We start from the raw sequence: 24042 nt of genomic DNA on the forward strand, positions 1-24042 counted from the left end.
GATGAGCATTACTCAACTTTATAAGTATTTATTGCCACCTTTCCCAACCTCTTTGTCACGTGTTGCTGGCATCAAATTCTAAAGTTAATGATTTGCAATTTTTTTTTATCAGTTTGAACATCCAATATGTTGTCTTTGTAGCATATTCAACTGAATGTGAGTTGAAAATTATTTGCAAATCATCGTATTCCGTTTATATTTACATCTAACACAATTTCTTAACTCATATGGAAACAGGGTTTGTGTTTTCTCAAAACAGTCAATGTACTTGCTAAATTACTTTTAATACCTGGGTACCGGTACTATATGTTGTAACATGTTCTATCCACACTTCTGTTAAAATGTGATAAGCACATATTCTTCTGTTGTTTGAATACTTTACATTAATTTTGGGCGATACAACAAATTTGGATATTGATCCAATACCAAGAAAGTTTTGGTCATATCAAGGATTTCCATCCATTAATTTTCTACTACTTATTCTCTTTGGGGTCCCTTTAATGTAATTGAACGTGTCGCGCCGCCACAGGATTTTTATTACCGTTAGACCTTGGAAAAAAAAGGGCTATTTTTTTTTACTTGAAAACATATTAAAGTAATATAATGTAGCCCCCAGAAATAAATCAAAGTCTGATGGTATTTTTAACTTTTATTACTAATCTTCTGATGATAAACAACAGCACAAATCCAACAGGTTTTACCTCCCGTGCAAACACTTTTGTCGTGAGTTTACGCTTCAACACTTCCCATTGTGTTTGTAAACACGGGAAAAACGAACATCAAATCAAAACCACACAAACATAAAACATTAACATTAGCTGGTCGTTTCAGTATGAATTGATATATATAGCATATTATTTGCGCACAAGTGATGTACCGAAAACTTAATCACCGAAAACCACACCACCGAAACCGGTTTTAAACAAAACGCTCGTCATTGTCTGGTGTGTAGTCAGCATGTCTGCGACGTGGACATGGTTTTTATATATATATTGCAGATATACCCGCGGACAGCCATCTACAAAATGTTGCAGATATTAAGAGGACAGTGGCAGCTTTTAAAAAGAGATAGTGCAACTAGATCCACAGCGTGAAGAAAGCTTGACGTCATGCTTGCTTCAGCCTCTTTAGTCAGGGGCATCGGGGGACAGAAGTAGAGTCTGTAAACACGAGTACATTCTATAGCAGGGGTCACCAACCTTTTTGAAACCAAGAGCTACTTCTTGGGTACTGATTAATGCGAAGGGCTACCAGTTTGATACAAACTTAAATAAATTGCCAGAAATACCCAATTTGCTCAATTTACCTTTAATAAATAAATCTATATATATAAAAAAATGGGTATTTCTGTCTGTCATTCCGTCGTACCTTTTTTTTTCCTTTTACGGAAGGTTTTTGTAGAGAATAAATGATGAAAAAAACACTACGCTGCTGATCCGCTTGAGATGGTTTCCTGTGGACGGGACTCTCGCTGCTGTCTTGGAGCCACTATGGATTGAACTTTCACAGTATCATGTTAGACCCGCTCGACATCCATTGCTTTCGGTCCCCTGGGGGGGGGTTGCCCACATCTGAGGTCCTCTCCAAGGTTTCTCATAGTCAGCATTGTCACTGGCGTCCCACTGGATGTGAATTCTCCCTGCCCACTGGGTGTGAGTTTTCCTTGCCCTTTTGTGGGTTCTTCCGAGGATGTTGTAGTCGTAATGATTTGTGCAGTCGTTTGAGACATTTGTGATTTGGGGCTATATAAATAAACATTGATTGATTGATTGACTTAATTGAACGGTTTAAGAGGAGAAAACACGAAAAAAATGAAAATAAAATTTTGAAACATAGTTTATCTTCAATTTCGACTCTTTAAAATTCAACCGAAAAAAAGAAGAGAAAAATGAGCTAATTCGAATCTTTTTGAAAAAATTAAAAAAATAATTTATGGAACATTAGTCATTTTTCCCAGATTAAAATAAATTTTAAAATTTTGATGACATGTTTTAAATAGGTTAAAATCCAATCTGCACTTTGTTAGAATATATGACAAATTGGCCCAAGCTATATTTCTAAAGAAGTCAAATCAGTATTTCTTCTAGATTTTCCAGAACAAAAATTGTAAAAGAAATTCAAAAGACTTTGAAATAAGATTTTAATTTGATTCTACAGATTTTCTAGATTTTCCAGAATATTTTTTTAGAATTTTAATAATAAGTTTGAAGAAATATTTGACAAATATTCTTCGTCGAAAAAACAGAAGCTAAAATGAAGAATTAAATCAAAATGTATTTATTATTCTTTACAATAAAAAAAATAAATTTACTTGAACATTGATTTAAATTGTCAGGAAAGAAGAGGAAGGAATTTAAAAGGTAAAAAGGTATATGTGTTTTAAAAATCCTAAACTAATTTTAAAGGTTGTATTTTTTTCCCTAAAATTGTCTTTCTGAAAGTTATAGGAAGCAAAGTAAAAAAATAAATGAATTTATTTAAACAAGTGAAGACAAAGTCTTTCAAATATTTTTGGGGATTTTCCAATTCTATTCGAGTTTTGTCTCTCTCAGAATTAAAAATGTCGAGCAAAGCGAGACCAGCTTGCTAGTAAATAAATACAATTTAAAAAATAGAGGCAGCTCACTGGTAAGTGCTGCTATTTGAGCTATTTTTAGAATAGGCCAGCGGGCGACTCATCTGGTCCTTACGGGCGACCTGCTGCCCGCGGGCCCCGCGTTGTTGACCCGTGGTATATAATAACACCAGATGCTAGATTTGTTGGTAGTTGTTTTTAACTTTAAAAAAGTAATTAAAAGTCTGTAAACACTTGAAAACATCTCAACAAAGTGTCTTGTACAAAAAGCAGCAATTGAAAATATGACAAAATTATAAAACAAATATATGTTCATACTAATTAATAAAAACAGATGTGTTTTGAATGAATGTATAGATTTTTCGCCTTTTTTTAAGGAAAATAATATCATCACAGCAAATTACTTAATGACATTGTGACCACGCCCATAACCACACCCCCACCACTACAGGTCTCTTGGCAGTTTAGGGGAAACCCCCAATGCTGATGCATGCAACATTTTTTAGATCAATGAATGATTACATTTTGGATCAGAATTATAATCAAACAAATGCAACTGATGGCAGTGTAACAATATCAATCAAGTATTTAAATTTTTTACCATTACTCGCTCTGATTTAAATTATATGGCTTTTGCACATAAAGTTGTCCAGGGACTTTTTTTCTAAACTTGTAAACAAGAAAAACATCTTTAATAATAAAAAATATCGATCTAACCACTGTAGTAACCATGATATGCTGATATTATACTTGGTGTCCTAACTGTTGATGTTTGTATCGATCCGCCCAGCTTTGTTTACATACAAGAGCTCTTTGATTTATTGATCGAAACTTTTATTGGGGGCGGTTTAGCTCGGTTGGTAGAGCGGCTGTGCCAGCAACTTAAAGGGGAACATTATCACAATTTCAAAAGGGTTAAAAACAATAAAAATCAGTTCCCAGTGGCTTGTTGTATTTTTTGAAGTTTTTTTCAAAATTTTACCGGTCTCAGAATATCCCTAAATAAAGCTTTAAAGTGCCTTATTTTCGGCTCTCTGCGAAGACACTGGCCATTTCCCTGTGACGTCACACAGTGCTGCCAATCTAAACAAACAATGGGAATACCACAGCAAGATATAGCGACATTAGCTCGGATTCAAACTCGGATTTCAGCGATTTATGCGATTCAACAGATTACGCATGTATTGAAACAGATGGTTGGAGTATGAAAATATTGAAGAAGAAACTGAAGCTATTGAGCGAATAGCTATTGACGCTATTCATAGCCATAGCATGGCCGAATAGCTGCGTTAGCATCGCTGGTAAAATGTGCGGACCAAACGATCAGGACTTTCGCATCTTTAGACACTGGAGCAACTTAAATCCGTCGATTGGTAAGTGTTTTCTTCGCATTAAATGTGGGTAGAAGGAAACGTAATATAGTTCCAAATGCATCTGCAGGTTATCCATACATCTCTGTTCCATGTCTGCTTTAGCACCGTCGGTAAATAGCATGTTAGCATCGATTAGCGTAGCATGTTAGCATCGATTAGCTGGCAGTCAACATCAACAAAACTCACTTTTGTGATTTTGTTGACTATCGTTGCAAATGCATTTGCAGGTTATCCATACATCTCTGTGCCATGTCTGCCTTAGCATCGCCGGTAAAATGTGGAGACACTCTGGCACATTCAATGGGGGTCTGGCGGCAGACACTTTCGCATCTTCGGTGCAACTTGAATCCCTCCCTGTTAGTGTTGTTACACCCTCCGACAACACACCGTCAAGGCATGATGTCTCCAAGGTTCCAAAAAATAGTAAAAAAAAACGGAAAATAACAGAGCTGAGACCCGGTGTTTGTAATGTGTTGAAAATGAAAATGGTGGGTGTATTACCTCGGTGACGTCACGTTCTGACGTCATCGCCTCCAGCGCGATAGACAGAAAAGGCGTTTAATTCGCCAAAATTCACCCATTTAGAGTTCGGAAATCGGTTAAAAAAATAGATGGTCTTATTTCTGCACCATCAAGGTATATATTGACGCTTACATAGGTCTGGTGATAATGTTCCCCTTTAAGGGTTGCAGGTTCGATACCCGCTTCCGCCAACCTAGTCACTGCCGTTGTGTCCTTGGGCAAGACACTTTAAAACCTGCTCCTAGTGCCACCCACACTGGTAAAAAAAAAAAAAATGTAACTTAGATATTGGGTTTCACAATGTAAAGCGCTTTGAGTCACTTGAGAATAGCGCTATATAAATATAATTCACTTCACTCTTACATTAGTAGATTGCACAGTACAGTACATATTCCGTACAATTGACCACTAAATGGTAACACCCGAATAAGTTTTTCAACTTGCTTAAGTTGGAGTCCATGTTAATCAATTCATGGTAGCTTAGCGTATGAGAGCTTACGGTTAGCATATCCTCATACTGTGTGCTGCGCAGCATGTTAAGCTATTCCTTGTCCTCTCGGGATGACACATGTAAGGGACATATTTCATTTGCTGCAGGGGAAGCGAGGATTGCTAACGTAGAAGTGATTTTGCAACATGGATGGCCATTAGCCACTAGCTAAAATGCTACATTGCGTTCAATGAAAATGGTCCCAGTCAAGTTTTTAGGACACAGCGAGAATGTGTCACCGACATGCAATATCAGGATAGTATCAAAAGCTCTATCTTAGGCCACTTTATCATATATATCATACATCTTCTATATCACGTAACTCTAACAGACACTCGCACCTTGACTAGATTGTGCACTGCAGCATGAAGACTCTACCTGGTTCCTCTGTCGGCCCATGAGTAGCACACACAGCACATAAAGCACCTCCACTTTGTACATAATCTCATGCACGATCTTCATAGACGGGGGGAGCCGATGTCTCAGCGGGCTGGTGGCTAGGGAGCTTTCGTCTGATGACTCTGAAGACAAGACGAACGTTGGACTGCTGTTCAAAAATCACAGTGATGAGCATTTAGAGTCGTCTTGCCTGTGCTGCTTTGTTCCGCCTCCTCTGTCGCCATCTGCATGAGGGAGTCCAGCACTAGAGCGTTGTCTAACCACGTGTACCATTCCTCCAGCTCCTGCAGAAAGTTTCCTCCTGTGGCCTCCGACACTTTCCTTGTAGCTAGCTTACACAGCCGCTCAATAAACTCGGGGATGTTCAGCAAGGTGACTGTTGGTGCGAGTTATTCTTTGTTAGTCTTTACTGTAAAGAACTGTACATACTTGCACTTTGAAGACACCTTACCCTGATTGACCTCCGCACGGGACGGGCTTAAATTGCGTTTTTGCTGGGCATTTTTCGCCAACAGGGTGTGCTTGTCGTCGTTTCCCAAATCGGGTTCTGAGATGGTGACGGACAGGATTCGGCAGAAGTTGGCCAGCTGTTGCTGGTCAAAGCTCTGAACTAGGCCTGAAAGGTTGGGGATGCTGTCTAAATGGATCATCTCCTACAAGAAGACAAATAGTTGTTTACCAATACGAATAATGACAGGTAGGGGAGGGCTGTCAATAGATCAATTAATCAAATAATAAATGAACTTGATAACTCTGGTATGTTTGTGTGTGTTTTTATTCTTGTTAAATGGAGTGAAACCCCATGCCAGTCATCCACAATATTTGTGTCTCTAAGCTCAGGCGGTACCGCTAGCTCGCACAAAAATACACACACACACACACACACACACACACACACACACACACACACACACACAGAGAGAAAATGAAAGGATCTAAACATTGCTACGATATTCGAGACTCACTAATGCAAAGCACCACATGTTATCAAAAATTAGGAGGAAAAATGATGATCATAAAGCCAAATGTCCTTGTGTGAGAATATTTGGGCTTTAAATCGAACGAGCAACATGAGACTTTCAACATAGAAGAAGAAAAAGTTAGTATGCCTTAATGGCAACAAAAAAAAAACAACCACCTGACCAAACTGGGGGGGGAAACGCACTTCAAGATGTCCACTATTTATTGAAGTGCAATTTTTGCTAACAGAGATTGAGAGTCATTTTTTTCAGGATAACTAAAAGTTATTGGCATGTGAATTCAGACATTCTGTTTGCATTAGTGCTTAATTTGGTCACAGAAAAAAATGCTGACAATACTATTGTCTATCTGCAATGATTGGTGGGATAATATATGGTCCGGCCTTATTTGTGAATGGGCCAGGCCTATCGATCTGCCTATCGACAGATCTTTTGTGGATGGCTTTAATTTTTTGTTGTTTTAATTTGAAAGTGGGGAAAATGTGAATTTTAAAGAGAGTTGTATAATTTGTGTTTTCTTTTTCAACTAAATTGTTTTGGGGGCCACATTTCCAGAAAGCTAAGGACCGGTGACCAGGCTTAAACCTTCACTTTAGTCTTATTTTGTATATACCTCAACAACAGTAGACATTTGATTTTGGTCTATTTACTTAGTTACAGGAGCGCTGTACTGTTTTTAAGGGAGTTCTGCAAAAATGTGAGTCCCTCACAACTTTTTTGAACTGAACTCATGGGCCACCATTTGAATAGCTTAAATAATTAAAAAGAGAGGCGCTAAAATTGAACCCCGAGGAACAGTACAAATTATAACTAAAGAAGTTGAATAACTACTGACTGCATCTGAAATACAGCAACATTGAAGTTGAATAAATGACAATACAAAAAATGTATGACCGGCAAAAAGGAGAGGACTTTATGGGGTGCCTTGAGGAACGCCTCAGTTATGTAAACCAAGTTTGTACCTCAGTGTTCTGTTTGCTGCCAGTGCATTTACAGTGGTCCAAGTTCTTCTATAAAACAGGAGCGCGATAGTGGTTTTAGGAATTTGCTGCAAAAATGTGTTTATCACAAGGTTTGAACTGAACTCTGGGGCTGGTATGGCATCAGTTTAATAGCCCTGCTGTAGACTTTTGAAAGTGCCGCAATTACTACACAAGCATCAATAAAGTTTTTGTATTATATCCCGCCCATTCCCTATTAGGAGCTTGTAAGGTATGCCCCATGTAACACACACACGTGCACCACCAGTAACGATATAAAACGATAGTGTTTAAAAAACATGTGATTTTAATGACCAGTAGTTCAAAAGGAATATAGCAACATTACAACATTTTCTTAAAAAAATGTTTTCTGTTACTTTTGATTCATTTAGCTTATGTGCATGTGAACAAGACAGCCAAGATTTTTAACAGTTGAATTTGTAATTGTAAAAAATAAATACTTTTTTTAATCAGCTCTTTAAAACCACAAAAAAATAAAATAAAATAAAAAATAAAAATAATATTGAGCCAGTGCTAAACACCATCTTTGTATCCTGGGAAGCGTCATCTAATAGATGGAAAGTAAAACCAATACCTTTTTAACTCCAAGAATGTCTTCCATCAGAGTTGCAGTCTGAAGAAAAGTCTCCTTGTTTGTCATCAGGGTGAAAAGGAAGAGAACAAAGTCATCCCGAGCTGCCAAGCTCTTGGTCACTCCATCCGCCTGGGTATCAAAAGACAACTACTTGTTAATACATTGTGACGCTGTGTAAAATCTGAAATTAAATGCAATTAGGAAATTAGGATACTTACACAGATACAACAATTGTAGAGAACACTAAGACATTCCTTAACCAAATCATCATTCACTGTTAAAACAGAAAAATAGAGTGTAAATTTATGCCAAAAAAATAGCCTCCCCATTGAATTTATAGAATTCATGAGTACGTAGAAGAAATATGACGATATTCTTACTTTTGGGCTTTTTCTTCTGCATAGTAAGCGTGGGTCTCATTAAGATCTCAACAAGCAGCTACAATGAGAATAAATGAGCAAACATTATTATTACTTCTACGGAATATGCAGAGAAGAGAAAAAAAATCCCAGCATGAGACGTGTGAAGCTTACATCGACTCCACCAAAGAGGTCAAAAGTGTGCGTGTTGGGAAAGGTGGACTTCTGAATCGTCTTTCTGTCTTCTGTGACAAAAGACATGGCCTCCATAGAGAGCTGAGACAACAACGTCTAGCCAAAAACAAAGCCACATGTCACATCCTTGAGGAAAGAAGGTTTTTTTATCAACATACTTTATGTACAATGTTAGACAATAGTCACAACACGGATGTCTTCTCATCGCCTGAATGGTTGTCAATAATACGGTATTAATTAATATAGTCAAACCCCTGTGCAACCGTAGTGCCCAAAAACGGGCATTACCATATTTTTCGGACTATAAGTCGCAGTTTTTTTCCATACTTTGGGCAGGGGTGCGACTTATACTGAGGAGCGACTTATGTTTAAAATTATTAACACATTACCCTAAAATATAAAATAATATTATTTAGCTCATTCACGTAAGAGACTAGATGTATAAGATTTCATGAGATTTAGCGATTAGGAGTGACAGATTGTTTGGTAAACGTATAGCATGTTCTATATGTTATAGTTATTTGAATGACTCTTACCATAATATGTTACGTTAACATACCAGGCACCTTCTCACTTGGTTATTTATGCATCATATAACATACACTTATTCAGCCTGTTGTTCACTATTCCTTAATTATTTTACATTGCCTTTCAAATGTCTATTCTTGTTGTTGGGTTTTATCACATAAATTTCCCCCAAAAATGCGACTTATATCTTTTTTTCTTTCTTTATTATGCATTTTCGGCGGGTGCGACTTATACTCCGGAGCGACTTATACTCTGAAAAATACGGTATATGTGTTCCTTATGGCTCCTCAAGTGACACAGATTGGATATTTTTTTGCCAGTTTTAACACTCCACAGTGCTTAAAACCTGGCATGTACACATGTTCGGATCAGATATGGGCCACATCAGGAGGTAGTGAATCCGGAATTTGATTGCTTTTAATTTGACAGCAGTCTCAACGGCAATACCACCTGCTTGTGTCTTTTAGGTCATCTTCGGTCGAGCTACATCATTCGTGTGCACAGCATGATTACTTTCCTTTTTGCAATTCTCTTCTAGTTGTTTTTCATCATTTGCCTACTTCGTCAACACAACGCAAACCCACTAAGATGCCGATTTGTGGCATCCAGGTTAGGTCAGTGGTCTAAAAGGTTTTTTTTCCCTTCAAAAAATAATATTGCATTTTTGACTACAACGTTTTAGAATAGGATATAAACAAAGTATACTCACTTTCTCTAAAAAGGGGAACTGCATTTTTGAGGAATTTCGCCTATTGTTCAGAATCATTATGAAAAACATGACGGCGGGTGTATTTTTTTAATGCATTCTAACTCAGAGATAAAAGTCCGCTTACAATCGTTAGCCAACGGGAGGTCCTCTGTTCCGCTCATAAAACCCAAGAAATACCCTTTCCAAAAACTGCCAACACTACCCCATTTACATTTTGCAAATTGAATATTAACCAAGTATTAGTGACATTGTTATTATAAGCGCTAACGCAGACAAACTACAGCACCACAATGATCACTCGCCTATGTGGCAAAGTTGACAACATTGAATGGTGAGCTGCTTCCTCGCCTCGGTGCTCGTGGGAGTTTATTGTAGATCATAAATCATGCCTTTCACCTTGCTAGTAGAAGGATGAGACATAATCCAACAAAATGGTACACTTTGACAGCCAATTTAGATTTAAAAAAATGGCGAGAAAGACACAAAAAGACGCTTGGTTTCATCCCTTTTTCTTGCAAAGATTATGAGTCATTCTTCATCAAAACAGGACTATAAAAAGACTAACAGTTGGCACCCCAATGACAGCAGACACTGTACAGTAAGTGATGTTTTATTGTTTGTTGGCTCTCATGTACGTAGTAAGAAATCAGTGATGTCGAAAAGAAAAAAAACGTTTCGATGCAATTTTGAAATCAATGCTTCAAAGGAGCAAAATATGTAAATATTGAATGTTATTATAAATGTGCCCGTTGACTTGTGTCAACTGAATAAACTCAACCAAGACCTGCCTGCCTTCTCTCTCAATCTAGCTCAGTAGGCCCTGCAAAAATAATATTTTTTGTCCACTTGTTAACTGTATCAAAATCAATGTTATTTGGCATGTGGTTATTTATTATTGACCTTAAGGCTGTAATTACCCAACCTCAAACATTCCAGTCTGCAACTTATTTAAGAAATGTTGCATATTTTGCATGTTCTCATGTATATTAAAAAAAACAATTGTTATTTTTTGACAAAAAGGCCATGAAGCAAATAATAAAAACGTTTAACAATATATAGATCTGAAGTTTTAAAAGACGTGAAGTGTTGAAACTAAAAAAAAAAAGTATTTATTGCTGACTCATGAGACCTTTATGAGTGGGGTCCCTTTTGGATCCTAGGAGTAAGTGTGAAAAATCAATCCTTAGTTCAACTGATGCAAATTGTACACAAGTTGATTCCCTAAATAAGCTTCACATAGTATACCTCAACAGTCCTTCACAAGACATAAAGCAAGTAAAAAAAAAAAAAAAAAAAAAGGTAAGAAAGGAAACATTTCAAGACAAAAATGCACACATAAAAATCTTAGAAAGTTACCTTAAGCAGATCATGGGCATCCGAGAGGTCACTGTTGGGATGGCTGCTCTCGTAAAGATTCTGCAGCAAAGTCGGAATGCCTTGCCACTTGGCTCGTTTGTCTCTCTCTTGAAGGAGGCCTCCTGGGAGCTATAATACAATACAACATTTTTATTTTATTTTACTGTCACTATATACCAGGGCTTCTCTATTATTTTCTGTTAAGCCCCCCAGGAAGAAGAAACGCTATAAACTCTGAAGCGCCACTTTGCAAGTGGTGCTTTAAAACTTAGCTAGCTAGTGGCTAACATATCTCTACAGTGTTTAAGCTACTTCTAAATCACTAATCCTCCCATCTATGGTGACAACTAAACTACATTTCTTAAAAACATCATCACTGCAAGAAGAGGAATAGCTAAACACTGTTCACTACACACCGTGGATGTGACAATAGCTAACAACAAGGTAGCGCTCCTGAATGTAAACAAATGAGTGGAAATATCTGTTGTAATGATACAAAGTACAATATATGTAAATAGTCAATACTACAGTGATTACATCGATAAATATTTATTTTCACAAAACGTCTGCCTTATTTTATTGTTTACAAACTCAGGAAAAACATCCTTAGACACAGGATAATTTTAGTTATGACCAATGTATGATCCTGTAACTAGTGAATATTGGATCTATACCCACATTTGTAGTATCACCTAAAACCGGCAGCGGCGGCGATGACCAGAAGAACGCAGAGTTGGAATATAATTACAACACTTTATGTACATATTTATATACAATTTACATATTGATATAATATGCAACTACAAGCTCCATTCACAGACAGAGTCCCATTGCTTTTATGAGCGGTCCAGCGAGTCAAAAGCCTGAAAAAAAAAAAAATAAAAAAAATTTTTTATAAAAAAAATTTTTAATTTGTTGCGGCCGTAATTCTTTCGTGGCGGGCCGCCACAAATAAATGAATGTGTGGGAAACCCTGGTAAGACTAAAACTATCAGTGAAGCATAATAAACACAAAAACGCTGGAGTTTCCGGTACCTGAGGCAGAGAAACCGCCTCAGAGCATGATTGACCCCCCACCATGCTTAACTGTAGGCAAGGTGTTCTTCTCTTTGTAAGCTTCATTTTTTCTCCTCCAGACATAACGTTGATTCATAGGCCCAAAGAGTTACACTTTTGTCTCATCACTCCTTTGAACAATTTCCCAAAACCTTTGGGGTTTGTCCAGATGATTTTTGGCTTACTGGAGTCTATTTTTTTTTTGCCTGGTAGTCAGAAGTGGGGTACGCCTGAGAGTTCTGGCATGGAAGCCTTCATCTCGTAGTGTGCACCTTATTGTCTGGGACGAAACCTGCGTTTCCCCCTCTGCAATGTCCTGTTGTAGTTCCTCAGCTGTGACCCGGGGGTTTTTCACCACTGTATGCTTCAAATACCGGACAGCAGTTGCACACAGCATCCTCTTTCTACCACGCCCAGGTAGTGTTTCCACTGTGCCTTTAGCTTTAAACTTGCGAATTATGCTCCCAACTGTGTCTCTTGGAATGTCTAATGTCTTTGCTATTTTGTTATATCCATATCCTTTTTTATGAAGAGAAATGACCTCCTCTCTTGACTTCTTTGACCACTCCCTGGACTTCACCATGTTGCAAATACACCATTGACCATCTACAAGAAGCTGAGCGTCACAGTCTTTTTCAATCAGTTTAATTGTTGCTCGTTATGGTTCTAATCACAGCTACAGATGTTTTCAACACCTAATTGAAAAGACCTTATTCAAATTCTGTTCTTAAGAGTTATGATCTTCAAGGGGTTGAATAATTTTGTCAATGAGATATTAACAAAAATGTCCTTTTTTGGTATTTTGTAAAATACAGTGTTACAATTTAAGTTGCATTTGTCAATTTGATACATCTTTATTTGATATGACTATAAACAATATACGGAATAAATGTCCAACTTGCTAAAACACCAAAATTGTGTGGGGGTTGAATAATTTTGATCACAACTGTATAAGTGCTAACGCAGACAAACTATTTATATGCCGTGATCACTAGCGTGTGTGCATCTGTTTACATCATTGCGTTGTACCCGTTTCCTGGCTTCCCTGCACGTGGAAGTTTATTGTACATCATAAATAACACCTCTCATCTGGATAGTAGAAAGATGAGGATGCAATCCAACAAGTTGGCACACTTTGACAGCTGATTTAGACCTGGCAATAGCAAAAAAACGACACGAAAAGACGCTTAGTTCCACCCCCCTTTTCTTTGCTAGGGTTATAAGTCATTCTTCATCAAAATGGGAATATTTGAGAATAGCAGTCGGCATCCTAATGACAGCAGATGTTTTCTTATGTTTCCTGGCTCTCATGAAGTCTGCAGTGAGTAATAATCAGTGATGAAGAAACAAAACAAACGTTGCGATGCGTTTTTGAAATTAATACGGAGCGTATTAATTTGAGCATTACATGTAAATATTATTATAAATGTGGCCATTACTACATTACATATATACTTACAGCATGTATATAAAATCTTAATGGAGGTGTTTGGATGTTTTAATGGGTTTGTCCGCAGAATAGAGCGGCTCCAATAGGCTCCATTGCAAGCTGACATTTGATTGCATTTAGTTGCTTCATAGCACTTGAAACTGTTCAGCCTGTTTGGGAATTGCGGGCTCTCACTTGACAAAATTCCCACATTTTCCAGAATAAAAGGTTTCCCGGTACAGTTTTCCCATTCAAAATGAACTGGCCACTGTTCCAACTTCCACCATTTCCACATTTGTCAACCGATTCAAACCATTCCACCATCCTGGAAAATTAAACTACCCTTTTCCAAGTAAAAAAAAAAATACCAGGATTTTCCAAAAAATCCTGTTTTTCCAAATCCCTACTTCCACCCTTTTTTCTGGCTACTACTCCTCCCCCATTTTTCAACGCATTTCAAGTGTTTCACCGTCAACACTTCCCTCTTAATCAGGAAAATTTTCTGGTTTTCTCAAAAACTCAGAGATTCCGTAATACCATTTCTCAGTTCAACATTTCTCAATCGATTTGAAAAATTCCAAAACCAACCATTGCAACTAATTTAAAATTTTTTAACATTTATTTAAAAAATCCCGCTTTACCCGAAATCTCCCAATTTTGGGGAAATTCCTGTCTTCAAAGTGCCACAATTCTCACATTTTTCATCTGATTCAAACTGTTCCAACTTCAAAATATTCAGCCTGTTTGGGAATTGTGTGCTCTATTTCAACAATTCTAAAAACATTCCAGGATTTCAGCTCAACTTCAGCATTGGAGCATTCGCACGAAATTCCTTCAGGAATTTGCTCATCTAGTTAATATTTAGAATGTTTTAAAAAAAAGAAAAGCGTGTTCTTTTCTTTAATAAGGACTCTGAATGATAGGCAAAACTCCAAAAAAGTGCAGTTCTTCTTCAACCATAGAGGAAGTACACTCACTGATTTAAATGTTTTTATCATATTTCCCATCCCTAATGGAGACATAGAGGCATAAAATCAAGCAGGAATCAGTGAATAATTGTGATAAATGACTAGACCTGTGTCTTTCAACCACTGTGCCGTGGCACACAGGTGTGCTGTAGGAGATTTTGTAATTCAACCTATTTGGGGTAAACATATTTTATGCAAACCAGTAATTATAGTCGGCAGAAATAAAGTGCCATTGTGGAGTGTCGGTGCTTTCTCGAGCTCGGCAGAGTAACCGTGTAATAATCTTCCATACCAGTAGGTGGCAGCAGGTAGCTAATTACTTTGTAAACATCGTATCTATTCCTAAAACCAAAAATAAACAAAAGGCGAGTGCACCTAAAAAGGCATTGATGGTTAGGGATGGCTATGGAAAACGAAACTGAAGCTCAACTGGCTACAAAGTAAACAAAAACAGAATGCTGGACGACAGCAAAGACTTACAGCGCGAGGAGCAGACGGTGTCCACAAAGTACATCCATACATGACATGACAATCAACAATTTCCCCAGAAAGAAGGATAGCGTCTGCACAACCGAACCGGTTTTGCCGAAATTCCAGGAATTCCATATTAACATTTCTCAATTCAACATGTTACACCACTTCAACATTTCTCGACCGATTTGAAAAATTCCAATGCCAACCATTTCAACTTATTCAGACCATTCAAGCTTTTTTTTTAACCGTAAAAAATTTTTTCAAAATCCCGCCTTACCCAAAATGTACAAATACATGGAAAATTCCCATTTAAATCAATGAGAAATTCTTCAAAGTTCCACAATTACCACATTGTTATTCTGAATCAAACTGTGCCAACACCAAAATATTCAGCCTGTTTGGGAGTTGTGTGTTCTCCTTCAACTATTCTAAAAACATTGCAGGATTTCAGTTCAACTTCAGTATTGGAACATTCACACACAATTCCTTCAGGAATTGCTTCATCGGCCTATTCATCAAATTTCATCAACTTCTTCTTCTTCTCCAGATTTTCGTGTGCTCTACCGTTCACATTTTTCACCTGATTCAAACCGTTCCAATTTCAAACTGTTCATCCTATTCCCAGAACTCCAGGTTTTCCGGGACATTTTTCCTACTCAAAATGAATTGGCCATTTTTCAAACTTCCACCATTTCCACATTTTTCAAAAGATTCAAACTATTCCACCTTCAACACATTCCACCCATCCATTTTCTACCGCTTGTCCCTTTGGGATGGCGAGGGGTGCTGGAGCCTCTCTCAACATCCTGGAAATTTAAACTACCCTTTTCCAAATTCAAAAAAAATCCAGGATTTTCAAGAATCCCTGTTTTTCCAAATCCCCATTTCCACCTTTTTTTCTGGCGACTACTCCTTCCACACTAATGCATTTAAACCGTTCCACCGTCAAAACATTCCTCTTAATCAGGACAAAAAACTACGTTGTTTTTAGAACTGGAAAAATTGCCGGTTTTGCAGAAATCCCAGGAATTCCCTATTACCATTTCTCAATTGAACATGTTACTACTTCAACATTTCTCGACCGATTTGAAAAATTCCAACGCCAACCACTTCAACTTATTCAGACCATTCAAGTTTTTTTTTTACCATTTTCAAAAAAAAAATCCAGCTTTACCCGAAATTTCTAAATTTTGGGGAAATTCCCTTTGAAATCTTTGGGAAATTCTTCAAAGTTCCACAATTCCCAAATTTTTCATCTGATTCAAACTGTGCCAACTTTAAAATATTCAGCCTGTTTGGGAATTGTGTGCTCTATTTCAACAATTCTAAAAACATTCCAGGATTTCAGTTCAACTTCAGCATGGGAGCATTCACACACAATTTCTTCAGGAATTGCCTCATCTAGTCTATTTATCAAATTTTATCAACTTCTTCTTCTCCAGATTTTGGCGCGCTCAACCTTCCAGAGTTTTCACCCGATTCAAACCGTTCCAACGTCAAACTGTTCATCATATTCCCAGAAGTCCAGGAGATTTTTCCTATTAAAATAGAATTGGCCATTTTTCAAACTTCAACTATTTCCCCATTTTTCAACCAAGTCAAAACATTCCACCCATCTATCCATCCATTTTCTACTGCTTGTCCCTATTGGGGTCGCAGGGGAGTGCTGGAGCCTATCTCAACCTCTTGGAAATTTAAATTACCTTTTTCCAACTTAAAAAAAAATTCCAGGATTTTCAAGAATCCCTGTTTTTCCAAATCCCTATTTCCACCTTTTTTTCTGGCAACTACTCCTTCCACACTTTTCAACGCATTTCAACCGTTTCCCTGTCAAAACATTCCTCTTAATCAGGACAAAAAACTAAGTTGTTTTCAGAATTGGAAAAATTACCGGTTTTCCGTTAAACATTTCTCAATTCAACATGTTACGACTTCAACATTTTTCAACCGATTTTAAAAATTCCAACGGCATCCATTTCAACTTATTCAGCCCATTTAAAAAAAAAAATCCCGCTTTACCTAAAATTTCCAAATGTATGGGAAATTCCCAACGAAACCCATGGGAAATTCTTCAAAGTTCCACAATTTCCACATTTTTCATCTGATTCAAACTGTGCCAACTTCAAAATATTCAGCCTGTTTGGGAATTGTGTGCTCTACTTCAGTGGTTACTTGAAGGTATGCCAAGGGGTACGTGAGAATTTTTGAAAATATTCTAAAAATAGCAACAATTCAAAAACTCTTTATACATATATTTATTGAAAAATACTTCAACAAACCGGGAAAAGAAATGCAACAATGCAAAATTCATTTTTGTGGACACGTTCCATAAATATTGATGTTAAAGATTTATTTTTTTTGTGAAGAAATGTTTAGAATTAAGTTCATGAATCCAGATGGATCTCTATTACAATCCCCAAAGAGGGCACTTTAAGTTGATGATTACTTCTATGTGTAGAAATCTTTATTTATAACTGAAGCACTTATTTATTTTTCAACAAGTTTTTTGTTTTTTTAATATCTTTTTTTCCAAATAGTTCAAGAAAGACCACCACAAATGAGCAATATTTTGCACTGTTATACAATTTAATAAATCAGAAACTGATGACATAGTGCTGTATTTCTACTTCTTTATATCTTTTTTTTTTCAACCAAAATTGCTAAACTCTGATTAGGGGGGACTTGAATTAAAAAAAAATGTTCACAGGGGGTACATCACTGAAAAAAGGTTGAGAACCACTGCTCTACTTCAACAATTCTAAAAACATTCCAGGATTTCAGTTCAACTTCAGCATTGGAGCATTCCCACGCAGGATTGCCGCCTCTAGTTAATATTTAGAATGTCTTAAAAAAAAAAAACATATGTGTTCTTGTCTTAAATAGGTATTGTGAATGATACAAAAAAATACAAAATCCCTAAAAAAGTGCAGTTCCCCTTTAAGCATAGAGGAAATACACTGACTGATTTAAATTATTTTATTTAAATGCTTTTATAATATTTCACATCTCTAAAGGAGATATACAGCCATAAAATCACGCAGGAATCAGTGAATAATTAAGATAAATGACTACACATGTCAAACTACCTTTGCATTATGGTTAAATGTGCAGGTATCACGTCTATAAACGCCAAGACTACTTTATTAACAATGCACATTGTTCTGAATATCAATAACATTAATAATTAGGGCTGCGAATCTTTGGGTGTCCCACGATTTGATTCAATATCGATTCTTGGGTTCACTATTCAATATTATATCGATTTTTTCGATTCAAGGCGATTCTCGATTCAAAAACGATATTTTTCCGATTCAAAACGATTCTGTATTCATTCAATACAAAGGATTTCAGCAGGATCTACCCCAGTCTGCTGACATGCTAGCAGAGTAGTAGATTTAAAAAAAAAAAGCTTTTATAATTGTAAAGGACAATGTTTTATCAACTGATTGCAATAATGTAATTTTGTTTTAACTATGAAACGAATCAAAAATATGACTTATTTTATCTTTGTGAAAACATTGGACACAGTGTGTTGTCAAGCTTATGAGATGTGATGCAAGTGTAAGCCACTGTGACACTATTGTTCTTTTTTTAATGCTGAAATTATAACTAATATTGATACTATTGTTGATAATAGATTAGATAGTACTTTATTTATTCCGTCAGGAAAATTACAATTTTCAGCACAAAAATATTCATTTTTGTTTCACTACTTTTGGTCGTGTTTGTGCCTCCTCTCAAATGCTGTGTTTATTGCAGTTCTGAGTGTAGCTGGAAGGGGTTAGTGCATCTGCCTCACAATACAAAGTTCCTGCAGTCCTGTGTTCAAATCCAGGCTCGGGATCTTTCTGTGTGGAGTTTGCATGTTCTCCCCGTGAATGCGTGGGTTCCCTCCGGGTACTCCGGCTTCCTCCCACTTCCAAAAACATGCACCTGGGGATAGGTTGATTGGCAACACTAAATTGGCCCTAGTGTGTGAATGTGAGTGTGAATGTTGTCTGTCTATCTGTGTTGGCCCTGTGATGAGGTGGCGACTTGTCCAGGGTGTACCCCGCCTTCCGCCCGATTGTAGCTGAGATAGGCGCCAGCGCCCCCCGCGACCCCAAAGGGAATAAGCGGTAGTAAATGGATGGATGGAGTGTAGCTGGGTCAAGTTTGGTTTTGGAATTGGATTGCATTGTTATGGTATTGCTGTGTAGTGGTTTGTTGGATTGATTAAAAAAAAATATATATATATATAAAAAAACAAATTTTAATCGTTTTTTTTTTTTTAAAGCCTACTGAAACCCACTACTACCGACCACACAGTCTGATAGTTTTTATATCAATGATGAAATCTTAATATTGCAACACATGCCAATACAGCCGGTTTAGTTTACGAAATTACAATTTTAAATTTCCCGCGATGTGTTCTGTTGAAAACGTTGCGGAATGATGACGCTTATGTTGACGCGTGCTTGTGACATTATTGGTTGGAGAGGACATGTTCTCCCAGCACCACTCACGGCTAAAAGTAGTCTGTTTTTATGGCATAATCACACAGCATTTTGGACATCTGTGTTGCTGAATCTTTTTCCTTTAGCAACCGAAACACAGCCGGTGTTTCTTTGTTTTTTTGTGAAACTTTAACACAGAGCGGTCAAGCGAACATGTTTTTCTATCACATGTCAACCAGTAAGTTTTTGGAAGGGAAAATTGTGATATTAAGTCGGCTCTTACCGGACACTTGACCGGATTATGCAACCTCCTCCTGCAGCTGTCAAAAAGGCAGCTGTGATCTTGGCTCCTCCATTGGCTTCTCTCAGAGACACTGGTGGTCACTGGAGCCCTCCGACTTTCAGGTATGACTTCATAATCTCACTAAAACACTATTAACACAATAAGCAGATAAGGGATTTTCCAGAATTATCCTAGTAAATGTGTCTAATAACATCTGAATCACACCCACTTTCTTTTTCTTTTTTTGTGCTTCACTCTAACTTTCCTCATCCACAAATCTTTCATCCTCGCTCCAAAAAATGGGGAAATCGTCGCTTTCTCGGTCCAAATCGCTCTTGCTGCTCGTGGCTATGATTATAAACACTGAGGATGTGAGGAGCCCCTACAACCTGTGACGTGACGCGCATATCGTCTGTTACTTCCGGTGAAGGAAAGGCTTTTTTATTAGCGACCAAAAGCTGCAAACTTTATCGTAGATGTTCTCTACTAAATCCTTTCAGCAAAAATATGGCGATATTGCAAAATGATCAAGCATGACACATAGAATGGACCTGCTATCCCCGTTTAAATATGAAAATCTCATTTCAGTAGGCCTTTAAGATAAATGACTACACATGTCAAACTACCTGTGCATTATGGTTAAATGTGCAGGTATCACGGGTATGAACGCCAAGCCTACTTTATTAGAAATACACATTGTTCTGAATATTAATAACATTAATAATTAGGGCTGTGAATCCTTGGGTGTCCCATGATTCGATTCAATATTGATTCTTGGGGTCACGATTCAATAACATATCGATGTTTTCGATTTAACGCTATTCTCGATTCAAAAACGATATTTTTCCTATTCAAAACGATTCTGTATTCATTCAATACATAGGATTTCAGCAGGATCTACCGCAGTCTGCTGACATGCTAGCAGAGTAGTAGATTTTTTTAAAGCTTTTATAATTGTAAAGGACAATGTTTTATCAACTGATTTAGGGCTGGGCGATATATCGATATACAATATATATCGCGGGTTTGTCTCTGTGCGATATAGAAATTGACTATATTGTAATATTCGAGTAGACGTTCTCACGCAGCTGCGGGCATTACACTCTCCTCTTTCCTGTCTCCTCACAGACAAGAAGGCCCACATTCATACGTCACTTACTGTCACATCATATGTATACGCCCTCGCCCAGCGGAGAGGTCGCGGCGCGGTTAATGTTAGCTGTGATGCTAGCGGGTTGTTGCGGACAAAGAAGGCGAGGATCTCGTAACAAATGAAGGAAGAACTAATTCCCAAGAAAAACAGCACGGGGTCGAATAGACAACTTTAATTTGTCATGTGTGGGGCAAAAGCCTTGCTACCAAAAGTAGCAATACTGCTAATATGTAGCATTTGAAAAGTCACATGTTAATAACTTTAATAAATACAGTTTTGGTCAATTGACTTAGTTGTGATTTCCTTCTCTGCATGAAAGTTTAAAAGTAGCATATATTGGTGCAGTATGAAGAAGAATGTTTTAAAGTAGACATATAGAATCATCATACTGCTGTGATTATGCACATCAAGTGTTCATTCAAGGCTAAGGCAAAGTATCGTAATATATATCGTATTTCGCGATAAGGCCTAAAAATATCGCGGTATTTTATCGCCCAGCCCTAAACTGATTGCAATAATGTAAATTTGTTTTAACTATTAAACGAACCAAAAATACGACTTATTTTATCTATGCAAGTGTAAGCCACTGTGACACTATTGTTCTTTTTTTTTTTTATAAATGTCTAATGATAATGTCAATGAGGGATTTTTAATCACTGCTATGCTGAAATTATAACAAATATTGATACTGTTGTTGATAATATTCATTTTTGTTTCACTACTTTAGGTTTGTTCTGTGTTGTGTTTGTGTCTCCTCTCAATTGCTCTGTTTATTGCAGTTCTGAGTGTTGCTGGGTCAGGTTTGGTTTTGGAATTGGATTGCATTGTTATGGTATTGTTGTGTATTGGTTTGTTGGATTGATAAAAAAAATATATGTAAAAAAATTGTAATCGATTTAAAAAAAAATGAGAACCGATTCTGAATCGCACATGAGAATTGCACTTGTATTCGAATCGTTTTTCCCCACACCCCTATCCAATAAAATCCACTTTATTTATACAGCACATTTAAACAGCAAGAAGGTTTCCAAAGTGCTGCACAGCCATGTTAAAAACAATATTGAAAAAATATATATAATGCCCCAGCAATGACTGAATAAAAACAAAAAATAAATAAATAACAAATATAAAAACAATATTTTATATTGGTTACAAAAACACCCCTATTAATAATGTTCATTTTTAAGCGCCTTTTTATAGGAAACATTGTTATTGTGCATGCTGAAAGTTACGCAATCACAGGAATACTTCAGGTGGCTAGGCTAGTTAGCTTCCCTGACGATATTAGCTCACTAACATGTATCGGAACAAAACCCGACAACATTTTTTGTCCCCCCGACACTTTCCTGCAGCAAATGAGGATTCGTGGGAGAAAAGCAAAAGCAAGAGAAAAGCGAAAGCATTTGTCGACGTCGTTATTGGACGCGTCTGCTTTATCCCCCGTGCTAAGCTAACCTGCGGCTAACAACAAAAGACGAGGCTGACAGTGTTTGGGCCGATCAGCAAGAAGACGCCGCCGGGGAGAGGAGCGTGTTTCGGGACGCGCTTTGAGAAAGGCTGCCAATGTCGCCGCTGGCTGCGGAATTTCAAGCCGAATTTGAGACCGCATCGCCCGTCACGTCCGGCCGCCAGCGTCTTGGTTTCAGCCAGGACTCCGGGACGCAAGTCCCTGGTCTGAGGCGAGCAACTTTCCCATGTCTTTACCGACCAAACACACGTCTTACCTGTGTCCCACGACTGAACGTCCGGCCTGTGATTTTACTGTCCGTGAATTTGAAGACGATATTATATCTGCATTGTCTTTGTGTTCCTCTTCTGCAGCGGCTTTCGGACCCCTTTAGCGTCGCCATTATTTCTTCTTCCTGGAGTGAGCTGCCCAGGCAGGAAGTGCATGCTATAACCAGCCCAGTCAGGACGATCTTGGTTTGGCGCCATCTGCTGGCGGAGATTCGCACTGCAACGAAACCTTGTCATTATTCTTATTACAAAATGCGGCTGCTGGACCAGCTTCACGGTGGGCGAGGGGTTAGTGCGTCTGCCTCACAATACAAAGTTCCTGCAGTCCTGGGTTCAAATCCAGGCTCGGGATCTTTATGTGTGGAGTTTGCATGTTCTCCCCGTGAATGCGTGGGTTCCCTCCGGGTACTCCGGCTTCCTCCCACTTCCAAAAACATGCACCTGGGGATAGGTTGATTGGCAACACTAAATTGACCATAGTGTGTGAATGTTGTCTGTCTATCTGTGTTGGCCCTGTGATGAGGTGGCGACTTGTCCGGGGTGTACCCCACCTTCCGCCCGATTGTAGCTGAGATAGGCGCCACCCCAAAGGGAATAAGCGGTAGGAAATGGATGGGATGGGATGGGCTGCTAGACCAGCGGCAGAGGTGGGAAGAGTAGACATAAATTGTACTCAAGTAAGAGTACTGTTACTTTAGAGCAGGGGTCACCAACCTTTTTGATACCAAGAGCTACTTCTTGGGTACTGATTAATGCGAAGGGCTAAATAAATTGCCAGAAATAATTTGATCAATTTACCTTTCAATCAATCAATCAATCTATGATTGTTTATATAGCCCTAAATCACAAATGTCAAAGGACTGCACAAACCACTACGACTACCTCGGAAGAACCCACATAAGGACAAGGAAAACTCACACCCAGTGGGCAAGGAGAACTCACACCCAGTGGGACGCCGGTGACAATGATGGCTATGAGAACCTTGGAGAGGACCGCCTATGTGGGCAACCCCCCCCCCCCTATAGGGGACCGAAAGCAATGGATGTCGAACGGGTCTAACATGATACTGTGAAAGTTCAATCCATAGTGGATCCAACACAGTCGCGAGACTACAGTTTAAAGCGGATCCAAGACAGCAGCGAGAGTCCCGTCCATAGGAAACCATCCCAAGCGGAGTCGGATCAGCAGCGTAGAGATGTCCCCAACCGATACACAGGCGAGCGGTCCATCCTGGGTCCCGACGAGTGGTCCATCCTGGGTCCCGACTCTGGGCAGCCAGTACTTCATTCATGGCCATCGGACTGGACCCCCTCCACAAGGGAAGGGGGGGCAGGGAAGAAAAAGAAAAGAAGCGGCAGATCAACTCATCTAAAAAGGGAGTCTATTTAAAGGCTAGAGTATACAAATGAGTTTTAAGGTGGGATTTAAATGCTTCTACTGAGGTA

At 38.2% G+C, this 24042-nt stretch overlaps 1 protein-coding gene across 2 annotated transcripts in view; it reads right to left on the reverse strand.

Annotated features, from left to right (window-relative positions):
* trpc4apa (transient receptor potential cation channel, subfamily C, member 4 associated protein a) overlaps positions 1-22754 on the reverse strand; it is a 47968-nt gene extending 25214 nt beyond the window's left edge. The window contains exons 1-9 of one of the 2 annotated variants that reach the window (XM_061874863.1): positions 22585-22754; positions 11062-11190; positions 8448-8564; positions 8295-8352; positions 8133-8188; positions 7915-8043; positions 5811-6012; positions 5550-5735; positions 5339-5481 (exon numbers count right to left, since the gene is read on the reverse strand). In XM_061874863.1, coding sequence (XP_061730847.1) covers positions 5339-5481; positions 5550-5735; positions 5811-6012; positions 7915-8043; positions 8133-8188; positions 8295-8352; positions 8448-8564; positions 11062-11190; positions 22585-22710 — 1146 coding nt within the window. In that variant the 5' untranslated portion in view covers positions 22711-22754. The remainder of the gene's footprint in view (positions 1-5338; positions 5482-5549; positions 5736-5810; positions 6013-7914; positions 8044-8132; positions 8189-8294; positions 8353-8447; positions 8565-11061; positions 11191-22584) is intronic. The other variant, XM_061874864.1, reaches the window with a different exon arrangement.
* Positions 22755-24042: the final 1288 nt, after the last annotated feature.

The sequence above is a fragment of the Nerophis ophidion genome, linkage group LG16, assembly GCF_033978795.1.
Source record: "Nerophis ophidion isolate RoL-2023_Sa linkage group LG16, RoL_Noph_v1.0, whole genome shotgun sequence".
NCBI classification, from domain to species: Eukaryota; Metazoa; Chordata; class Actinopteri; order Syngnathiformes; family Syngnathidae; genus Nerophis; species Nerophis ophidion.